We start from the raw sequence: 11,720 nt of genomic DNA on the forward strand, positions 1-11,720 counted from the left end.
GCATCATTTTTGTTTTCATCAGAGACTAAAGGTTCATACAAACGTTAAGATATTCTAAGAATGTACAGATATCTTAAAATCCAATATGAATCAAACAAAACATGATGATAAGGATTAACACTATGTGATGACCTATTGATTATGTTAACAATTCATTATTATGACTCTTTTCAGGCACAAACTGTGGAATTGATTTGGATGAATGTGAGAGCAACCCTTGTGTAAATGGAGCGACCTGTAAGACGCTTGGTACAGCTCTAAATTTCTACCAATGCTTGTGTGTCACAGGCTATGATGGTGTGAACTGTGAAACTGATATTGATGAATGTGCTTCTACTCCATGTCAGAATGGTGCTACATGTACAAACCGTCTAGGCTCCTACGAATGCACATGTTTGCCAGGGACACTGGGTGAGTCATTTTTAATTCTTCATTCAATTAATCCATTCGTACTTCCGTTTTTTTTTACGATATCAGATGTTTAAATCAAGTCTTGGCAAAGTTTGGGGAACTATTTTCGCGTCTTCTGCAGTAGGCTACTTGTCATCACTTTACTGACATTCAAATTCAAAGTAACATTAATTTCATTTCAGATTGTTTTCTTCTTTATATTGAATACTCAAATAATATTATGTATATATAATGACATTATTGTTTTTGAGAGGATAATAATACATAAAAGAAGCAAATTATATTACTACGCTGAACATGTTCAACAGCGAATTTAAGATGTAAAATAGCTGCTGCAAAGTCATTCAGAAGTGTTTTAGCACTGAAAATTAATATAGAAATATTTTGAACCTTGAACTACCTCCCCTTTGGGAAGCGAGTATGTAATAAAACAGTTTAGCTTGAAAAATTGCGGTAGGTCTAAATAATTCTCAGTGTGTTTTACATACACTATTATTGTGGAGTTTAATAAGAGGACGGGAATTTTAGTATGGTGAAAAAACAAGTGTGCACGATAACTACAAACTGTTGGTTTCTTGAGATTTATCAAATAAATAAATCCGTTGTAATTAAATATATCCGTTGTAATAAACCCCCCTTGTCTCTCTCTCTCTATATATATATATATATCTCTGTTTGTCTGTCTGTTAGTCTCTCTTTCTCTTTCTATCTCTTTTTCTCTCTATCTTTATGAATATATATATATATCTTTAAAATAGCGTCTTTCTCTGCCCCCCGTCCCTGTGTTTCAAAGTGTCCCTGTCTCTAGCTCTCTCACAGCTTAACTCTTTGGTAATTCTCTCCTAACATAAATGTATTCTCTTATTCTCACATCCTAGGACCTCGTTGTGAAGTTGATGTTGATGAGTGTTTGGATCAGCCTTGTCTGAATGATGGCACATGCACTACATCCCCGCAACAGCTCAATTCTTATGACTGTACATGTCGTGAAGGCTTTCTAGGAATAAACTGTGAAACCAGCGCAGACGAATGCATGTCCAATCCCTGCCAAAACGGTGGAAGCTGTACAGATTTGGTGAATGGCTATAGATGCGAGTGCCTACCAGGAACTGATGGTGAGTGGCGATATCAATGTATTACGTAATGAAAATTAAGATTTGAATAGGGTATAAACATGTGTGGAGCGCCAGGAGTGTCAAGTTCGACAGACATGAGCGTTATACAACAACCCACTTTTATTATTATATATTTCCATTGTTATCCAATATGATATACAACTTTATGAAAATTATCAATATTTGACGTTAAAAGCATAAACATCTCGTAAGATCTTTGTGAAGAAATACACGTATTAGTTAAACCATAATATTTGATAATCTATTAATAGAGGCTTGTGTATTTACATATAATAATGTTTTTCTTTCAAAATGGCAATTTCAAAATCATATTTCACCCTTTTCGATCTCTTTCTTTCTCTCTCTCTCTCTATCCAATCTAATGTGAATACAGGTGATACTTGTGGAAATGATATCGATGAATGTCTCAGTTTCCCTTGCCAACATTCCGGCACCTGTATGACCCAGGCAGGACAGTTCAATACGTATGAATGCATCTGTCAGGTTGGCTTCGAAGGTGATGTTTGCGAAGAGGATGTAGACGAATGTACGTCAAATCCGTGTGCAAATGGAGGGTCTTGTGCAGACCTGGCAGCGTCTTTCCGATGCGAGTGTCCTCAGGGTACCAACGGTAAGCTATGGGCCATGTAGAGGCATTATGTGAAAATTGCTCAAGCAGGGACTTAACTCTCTCTCTCTCTCTTTCTCTCATCTCTCTTAATTTGATAACATGAAAAAGGGCCTTAGCTTAAGAAGCTCCTGAAAATCACTTCTTCTCTCCCGTCATCATATTCCTATATCATCAAAACACTAATTAGATAAATGTTCCCTTGACCGAATGTCTTTCTCAGAATAACTCACTGGGTATTTACTAAAACCGACCATTGTCAATTCCTTCCTACTCAAATACAGGTCTTCGCTGCGAGGTCAATATAGACGAGTGTGATAGTGACCCCTGTGAGAATGGAGGAACATGCATCCATCCAACTCAAGAGCTAAACACATACCAATGTGATTGTTTAGAAGGGTTTACCGGTGAACGCTGTCAGAGCAACACAGATGATTGTAACATAAGACCGTGCCAAAATGGAGGAACATGTACCGATCTCGTCAATACATATCGATGTGAATGCCCTGCTGGAACCAGCGGTAAGACGATTAATCCAGTTTTGAATGTCTATAATTTTGTTCATAATACGATACATTGTTGGTAATGGAAATCTGAGAAATTATAGTTTAAATTGTTCTCCATGACAATCTTTTGTGATCTCCTACGTTTGTGTTGTTTTAAAAGTATCTTTAATAAGATGGAAATAAATGCGTCACTGTGTATGATTGTGTGCGTCATTTTACTTGCAGGTCTTAACAGAAAACGAATACGTTTATTTATGCCGGATTCATAATTACCGTTTTACAGGCAGTGATTGCGAAACTGATGTCGATGAATGCAACTCGAATCCCTGTTTGAATGGCGGTAGCTGCTCAACCTTATCCAACGAACTGAACGCTTACCAGTGCGCCTGCACCTCTGGTTTCATTGGTCCGACATGCGAGGGACATGTATGTGACGACAATCCATGTGCTTCTGGATCAACTTGTGAGTCGATTGGAGGGCAACCTACATGCGTATGCAAACCAGGATACCAAGGTGAAACATGCCATGATGATATCAATGAATGTGAAAATCACCCTTGCCTAAATGGTGCAACTTGTATAGATGATGTGAACTCGTTTCGCTGTAACTGCACTGAGGATTTCAGTGGTATTGACTGCTCAGTTGATACGAACCTCTGTCGCTCTCAGCCATGTTTTAATGGGACTTGTATGAACCTCAACGATGCCTTCTCCTGTCTGTGTATGGATGGGTATACTGGACCTATGTGTGAAACTGATATTAATGAGTGTGTAAGTAACCCTTGCAGAAATGGGGGATCGTGTACAGATTTGGTTAATAACTATGCATGTACTTGCATCGCTGGATATGAAGGAACATTCTGTGAAAATTTGACCAACAATTGCGCTGCATATCCCTGTAACAATGGTGGCACGTGTGCGAATGGGCTTGGAACGTATGCTTGTAAATGCTCCAAGGGTTTCATGGGCTCCGATTGTGAAACACAGATTGATGAATGTGTGAGCTCTCCGTGTAGGAATGGAGCTACTTGTAGTGACGTAATCGCTGGCTACGTCTGTAACTGTGTCACTGGTTTCTCTGGTACACATTGTGAGATCAATGACGACAACTGCGTTTTTAATCATTGTCACTACTCATCTACCTGTGTTGATGGAACAAATGATTACACTTGCTCTTGCGCGGAAGGATACACGGGTAGATATTGCAACACGAACATAGACGATTGTGTAAATATACATTGTCAAAATGGTGCGACATGTATAGACAAACTCAGCAATTATACCTGTTCTTGTGCGCTTGGATACGAGGGTGATTATTGTGAGACCGATATTGATGAATGCATGAGCAACCCTTGTAGGAACGACGCGCAATGTACAGACATGGTTTATGGCTATCATTGTGCGTGTAAACCAGGTTTTACAGGGGTAAACTGTGCCACCAACATCAATGAGTGTGTGAGTAATCCTTGCAAGTATGGAGGGACATGTATTGATAGCAGGAACGGTTTCATTTGCTCTTGTGTTCCGGGGTATAGAGGACCTACGTGCATTCTGAGCTCAAACGACTGCACCAATAACAACTGTGTGAACGACGCAACTTGCATTGATGACTTTCCGACCTACAGGTAAAACAAGAAATAAAAATAACAAATCAATAAATAAATGAATGATTGATTAAAACAGATCTAACTTGAAAAGCTATAGACATCATCTTCAACACTTTAACATGTTTCATAATTATTAAGAAGATGTTGAGAGTTTAAAAGATCATCAGTTGAAGCTCAATATTTCGAACGTGTAGGTCTTTGGTTGATAAATGTAATACATTGTATTTTAGTGATCTACAATAATTATTGTTGCATATAATATTCATTTATTCCATGATTGTCATGATTAAACTTTGTATTATTGAGCTTGAATATTCTTCATCGATTATGATAATCAGCAGCTCTTACGTAATTTACTGGATGACTAATGCTATGTACTTTTGTGAATCCCGTTTTTTAAAAATATTTTGTATTTCGCCTCTTAATTGATTCCCTATTCCAGGTGTCAGTGTCCTCCTGGTTACCATGGGGATCTATGTGAATCCGATGTTGATGAATGTACACAATTTGACAACGTGTGTCCACCTGGATCAGCGTGTAGCAATACCATAGGAGGATACGAATGTGAAGAAATACCAGTCGAAGAAGTTCCCCCGAGCGGCATCTGTCAGACCGAAATGTGCAGAAATGGCGGAACTTGCTCGCTCTACAGAAATACCTACGTGTATGATACCGATGAGTTTCCCTTTTTGTAACAAATCCATCTATCTTTCTCTTTCTCTTTCTCTCTTTTTTTTCTCTCTCTCTATCTCACTATTTCTCTCTCTCTCTCTCTCTCTCTCTCTTTATCTCTCACTTTCTCTCTCTTTTTCTTTTCATCCCTCTCTCCTTCTCTCTTTGTTTTCGACATTTAAATGCATGTTTTTCCTGTTTTTTAATCTTCATCTCATTTTCCTTGGTAGTAATCGCATTGATTGACGTAAATGCAGATTCAACAAAAATCATGAATATTTTTCGATTATGCGGATTAAAAGAAATTAAATAACGATTATTCGCTAGGGCTAATATAATATTGAGTAAAGCTGGATCTCTGTAAGTATTTTGGAAAGTCAATATATTTTTCTACTGATTTGAAGTGTCACTACAATCATTTATAACGAGGACATAGGAATTTAAGAGGTGCAAGTCCGGTGCAAAATAGAGTCCATCCTTCTTAAATGAACCGTTTATTACATAAGTCAACCAGAAGTCAGCATAAACGACACCCAATAAATGGGAAGAATGAAATAAATTAAAATATCACTATTTGTCTTTTTTTCCCTTCTTCATATTCACAGATGCGATTGTCCAGAAGAGTTTAGTGGAGATCTGTGCGAGGTGCCCACGATGTTTGACTGCGCTATTTCCTTGTGTCAGAACAGTGGCACATGCGTCAAAACCATCGAGAGTGATGGCAGACAAACTTCAAGATGTGACTGTCAAGAAAACTATATCGGTACTACATGTGAGACAAGTAAGTATTAGTCTTAGCTCGGTAAATCAAAAGTTATGTGAATCTCCATATAGATATTCAAAAACACAAAACTAAAGAGATACATTTTCTTAGGAATTGAACAATGAATTGGTATACTTTGCCTTACGTTTGCATATTGGATAAAGACAAAATACGGGTAATTACAAATAGCTTTGAATGTCAATACATGCGATTCTGCAACTATTAGTATTTGAATGTCAACAGGAAACTGAACATGCTACATGGAGGAAATCAAAGGATAATTTTTGTTAACCTTTACAAAAAAACTCAGGACATCAAGACTGACTATTTTGACACCGTCGTGGATATCTTCTCTTATCAAAACTTACCTGCCAACTGAGGATTATGGGGTGGGGGGGGGGGGGGTCTGTTCGGGGGGCAGAAGTGGATTAACATACCGCACTGATTAATGTAACTTGATCCAATGTCCTATTCGCATTTATCTAGTATTCAGCTCTTCGAATTATATTTTGTCTGTATCATGTATATCCAGCCTGTCTACGCTCTAAGTGGAAAAATCTAGAGAAAATTAGACCAATAATAGGCCGCATGGACAGACGACGAATTGGATGCAGAAGAAATGCGATTAGATCATGGTAGTTTAGAAGAAATGTCGCTACGCATTATCAAGCAGCATAGGATTAAACAGGATTAAGTTCGCCCATCATAAAATTGATCGATGCTTCTACTAATGTTCACCTTCCTCATTCCTCATTCGTGATGATAATGATTTCATTGGAATCGAATTTCTTTCACTTTTCAGATTTGCTAGGAACTTTCTACGCCATCGAGCTCGAAGATCATATCCAAAATTTCGACGGTCTCACCAACAGATTGAGTACTCTTCTAGGGATAGCACTCAACCAGTCTAACTCCATCATCACTGTTATACTCTACAACAGTACTTATCGTACTGCCTATACTGGGTATGTCATGTAGGACTATTTAACCACGAGGAAGTATAGACTGTTTAATCACAGCAACAACACAACAATTTGTAATCGCTTTTGTTTTTTCTGAAAATTTTAAACCCTTTTTTTTATATAGTACATCAAAAATTGAAACATTACATAAAATTATTGAACTGCGCACTCACTCCCCTTCTCTTTGATGTTACACTAGGAAACTCATAGTATTTGTAATTCATTTTTTCATGAATTATTGTTCAATGACATGACTGAGAAGCAATCTGATTTACTAATGTGTTTCTATGTGGCATGTCTCGGATTAAAGGATATCAAGAAAATATTTTCTCTAAATGATTTTAACAGCATTGGTCATTGATGTTTTATAATAACACATGTATTTGGTCTTCTATTTAACTATGTTTCGCATTGCAGGCAGAACTACACAGCAGTAGGGTTCTATGCCTACGTTGAAGATGACATAGTGTCGAATGAGAATATTTCTAGAGGGCTTTCGGCTATGAGCATTGAATCTCAAGATTCTATCATTCAACCTTTCAAGATCTTCGTTCTAAGGGATAGAGGAAAACCCGACGCGCAGGTAGGAACCCGTCCAAACCCACCCTCCGGTTACAACCCCCTTTCTATCTCCCTATATATATATATATATATATATATATATCTTATCTCTCTGTGTCAGTCTCTCTCTCTATCTCTTTCCCAGTCTCTTTGTCTTTCTTTATCTCCTCTCAGTTCCTCACTTCTCCCGGTTCTCTCCTCTCTCTCCTTCTCTCCTATATATATATATATATATATATATATATCCCTCTATCTATCTCTCTCTCTTTATCTCTCTCTTTATCTCTCTGTCTCTCTTTCTCCCGCTCTATGTTGCTCACTCCCATCTATTCATAACACTATCTCCTTCTCTTTCTCCCTCTTCTCTTTCTCTCTCCTAGTATGTCGCCCCTTAGCCTCCATTTCTTTCCATCTTCGCACACTCTGTCCTCCACTCTCTGGCCCTCCTCCCACTCATATATGTTTTTTTTTCCCATCAGCTCATTTCTCCGATTTGTTTTTCTGCTGGATATCTATCTCATGTGCAATCACTCAATATACTTCCTTTAGTTTATTTAGTCTATCAGTTATTGTCTTCTCTTAATTGTCTTCCTGTTAGTATTTGATGGTAGTTAGCTTATATGCAAGAGTGCTATCTTACATGCACGAGACTGACACATATGTCAAGCACTGCATGGTCAAAATCTACATTTTGTAAAAGCAGTACCGGTAATGGTTTGTCATCACCCTCAAAATATTCTTACTTGTAATGTCACTTCCGAGTCATTTATTTATTTATTCATTTAAATGACATATTTACACAAAGTAGCATGTTCAGCTAGCAAACAATAATTTAAACGCAAATAATTAAAATGCAAAACATATAATACATGAACAATGATTTATAAGAAAAGTGAATTTACGAAGCACATATAAAACAGCTGGCCTTCTCCATGGCTCTGTTTACATTATGAAAAGAACAATTACATGAAATATAACGTACTTAACTCAAATTCTTGATGGTAAAATGAAAAGAATGATTAATAAAGGAGACTGAAATCTTATTTGAAGAGTGTTTCATACGGTGTTTTTAAGATTGGATACGAAAGCCTTTATCTCAGCCGTGGAACGCTTATATTCGGATAGGTGATTCCAGTTGGTTGGACCTGTACACATGAATGACTTTTGATAAAAATGTAGTTATACATGTGGGTATACCCTTAACATAATCTTCTTTGGGTGTCTTGTAGTACGTGTCGATACGTCCTATATAGAATGGAATGTAGCGCATAATCAGACCAACCATTTTTGAACATCTTCATGTAATATGGCATTGAAGGAACTGTGCTAGGTGTGAAATAGGCTGATGTGATTTTATGACTTTCTTGCAGACGGGTGGAGTTCAATCGTGGATAATCGGTGTGGTGGTCATACTCGTCATCATCGTCCTCGTCTTAGTCATACTTGGGGCTGTGTATGTCAGAAGGTACTCAATTATACTGCTGTGATTTTTGGTTTTTACTAATATATCCATATCACGACATGAAAGCAAAATGCAGTCATTTCCGGAAACGTGATATTTTGATTGCCCTGTCAAGCTTCATATAAGAGAGAGTCCGTGAAATCTATTAATTGAAAGCTTTACGCAATAGACCGAATATGGGATTATTTTTCGGACAGAGTACATACACATTAGTTTTGATCATGAGATACATTTTACCTATGTCTTGAGGCAGTACTTCAATGATCGCCAAGTTATCCTTGCATTAGTTGATAACATTGTGCTCACTATTAATTTCCTCCTCGATGTAATGGCATTCATCTCCGTTTATACCTTTTCATAATTATATTTCAGAGTTCGTATACGCCGCAAGATGGCTGTACCTGATTCGGTGGCAGGATCGGCAGGGTTCACCAGCAGGAGTGTGTCGGTCACAGACTCCATGGCAGCGGCGATGGGTGCTGAAGCAGATCGAACAGGGTTGGTCAGAGCGTCTTCGGTAGACCAAACCATCTTCGATAATCCCGTCTATGAAGAGGTTCCAGACCCTAAACGAGGGGCTTCTGGGTATCCAGAGAGAGATGATGTGCATCCCCCTTCAAGACGGGCTGTAGATAATGTATACCATGACTTAGATGATGGAACAGTCTATATGAATAGCATAATCCGGAAACCGTAGAGCACCAGTTTATGTGTTTGATTCGATTGCCTTAATCAATAGCATATTAAATTACTTCCATTGAATTATATTGAATAGTAATAGTGATAGTAATACATGTATGTACAGCGCCATGAGCGTCAGAGCCTGGCGGATACCGGCGCTATATAAATATCCATATATTATTGTTATTATTATTAATATATTTCGAGGAGGAAAAACAGGCGTATAGCCAATTCCAGCTGTTTTAAAGTAAAAAAAAACCCTCAACGGTTCTTTTATGGTATTCTGATTGTGTAAAAGTGCATTAGATTTACAAATACACAACTAAAAATGTGATTTTAGCTTGGAAAAATAAAGTCACAGTAAATTATTGAATTAAAATATCATAAGAAACGAGAAGAAAAAAACAACAACATCGTCTTGAACACAATTCACATTGCTTTTAAATGAGTTCAAATTCGGTCATATTTTCATTCACATTCCATATTACAGTTTAAATACACTGTATCAGTTTATAAAAAAAAATCATCTTATTCGATATACCTTTTGATACGGCTGACACGACATACATCTTTAATACAAATATTTGACATGACCATGTTGCTCTTGTTATTTTCCGATTTATGATTCACAATCTAATGTGGCTTACTTTGGACACAATATACATGTACCACAAATAATATGTATATTGTAATAAATGCTTACTTTGGCCATAATATACATGTACTACAAATAATAATTATATGGTACTAATGCTTTAAACTTTGGGCATAATAAAAATGTACTACAAAATAATAGTTATATTGTAATAAATGCTTACCTTGGTCGTAATATACATGTACTAAAAATAATTCATAAATCATATACAAAAATTGAATATGATAATAATGCTTTAATACATTGCGCATTATAACAAATACTAAAGTAATACAAAGTTTTGGGAAATTTTGAAAATTGGGTGGATAGTGAATCTTTACAATTTTGAATATTTGGATGCCCCTTTGGATGTATTATAAGCACTAAAAAAATTAGCCTCTAAAACACTTCTGTTTTCGAGAAAAATTGAATATAAAAATTTACCGGTGCTCCCGGTAAATTTTGATAAATTTCAAATAGCGCCTATGGCCGTACAATGGTACGTACGCCCATGAAAATCTCAGAATATGTCAGAATATGTAGTTGTGATATATAATTTCCAAACGGGAATAGCTAATCGGTCGATTTTGGTCAAGAAATATTGTTTTATAGCCTAATTAGTATCTTGACCTTGAGAGGGAGCTATACAACATAAAGAGTTTATTATTTATATTTCATAACCGTAGACTCGATTTCAACCGCGACAACGATCAATAAAATATTGTAGGAACGCATATTCTTCCAATATGTTAATTTGAACCAAATTCATGACCCCATACCAAAACTTTTTAATACCTTTAAATTGAAATGGACTACATACATTCAACCATTTTTGTCAACGAGTCACCCTTTGCCCATTTTTAGAATTGTAAATATTTTCTCTTTCTAAGGAAAGAAATAAGTCCTTAAATTGAAATGGATTACATACATTCAACCATTAAAAGTGTACGTAAAAATAAGAATATCTTTCGAATTTCGTAAGGGAGGTGAGGTATAAAGTTGATATGAAGTCAAAGATGTCAACAGTGAGAGCTTCCAGCAGTGAGGGCATTAGTAAGAATTACCCACACAAGGTACCTTTGGAACAGTCTAACACGCCCGAGGCGGAAACCGAGGGTGTTTGGTCTGTTTTGAAGGTACCGGTGTCGGTAATTTTTATTTATTTTTTATTTATTTTTTTTATATTTTTTTTTTTTACTAATGTCCGAACAAAATGCTGTGTATTAATTTGTTTGTATAAGATTATGGTTTATTTTGTATATAACAAGATGTTTTATTACATGATTGTATTAATGACCGGTCATAAGTATACAAATAATGAATGCTTATGAGTTCAACAGTGCGAATATTTCAATGAGTTGAATAGAATTAACGTTAGTCTTTAAACGAATGAAAATATTCGAACTATTGAACGAATGAAAAACATTCATTATTTGTTTTCCAACATCGAGTAGATCTAATAGAATGTTAATCTTTCAACAAATTATGCTTGCTCCTTATATTAACCTGCCATAAAGCTGCATGCACCGCTACCATTATAAAATTGGATAATGACCGGTCATTATCCAAATTACGCGTTAGGCCAATAACGCAAGGTCACGTGTACGCTTTAAACCAATCGTTTGATTAGGATTCACGTCGTCATCTTATAAAACGTCTTAATCAAGTGACAATTAGCTTTAACTAGTTTGTGTTATGAATGTTATGAACACATGTTT

The 11,720-nt window shown here is 36.4% G+C and overlaps 1 protein-coding gene across 1 annotated transcript; it reads left to right on the top strand.

The window, feature by feature from the left end:
* The first annotated feature begins 3,564 nt into the window (after positions 1–3,564).
* On the top strand, positions 3,565–10,334 carry LOC583674 (slit homolog 2 protein-like). The gene is made up of 8 exons (XM_030999954.1): positions 3,565–3,595; positions 4,075–4,285; positions 4,710–4,931; positions 5,545–5,720; positions 6,505–6,667; positions 7,082–7,247; positions 8,596–8,690; positions 9,060–10,334. Exons 1-8 carry the CDS (start codon positions 3,565–3,567, stop codon positions 9,382–9,384), a joined length of 1,389 nt encoding a protein of 462 aa, XP_030855814.1. The 3' UTR covers positions 9,385–10,334.
* Positions 10,335–11,720: the final 1,386 nt, after the last annotated feature.

This window comes from Strongylocentrotus purpuratus, unplaced genomic scaffold (genome assembly GCF_000002235.5).
Source record: "Strongylocentrotus purpuratus isolate Spur 01 unplaced genomic scaffold, Spur_5.0 spur5_scaffold_6, whole genome shotgun sequence".
Classification (NCBI taxonomy): domain Eukaryota; kingdom Metazoa; phylum Echinodermata; class Echinoidea; order Camarodonta; family Strongylocentrotidae; genus Strongylocentrotus; species Strongylocentrotus purpuratus.

Coding starts and splice junctions, on each gene's coding strand:
- LOC583674 (XM_030999954.1), top strand. CDS start 3,565: ATGGTGGCACGTGTGCGAATGGGCTTGGAAC. Junction 4,286..4,709: donor GATGACTTTCCGACCTACAG/GTAAAACAAGAA, acceptor TCCCTATTCCAG/GTGTCAGTGTCCTCCTGGTT. Junction 8,691..9,059: donor GGGGCTGTGTATGTCAGAAG/GTACTCAATTAT, acceptor ATTATATTTCAG/AGTTCGTATACGCCGCAAGA.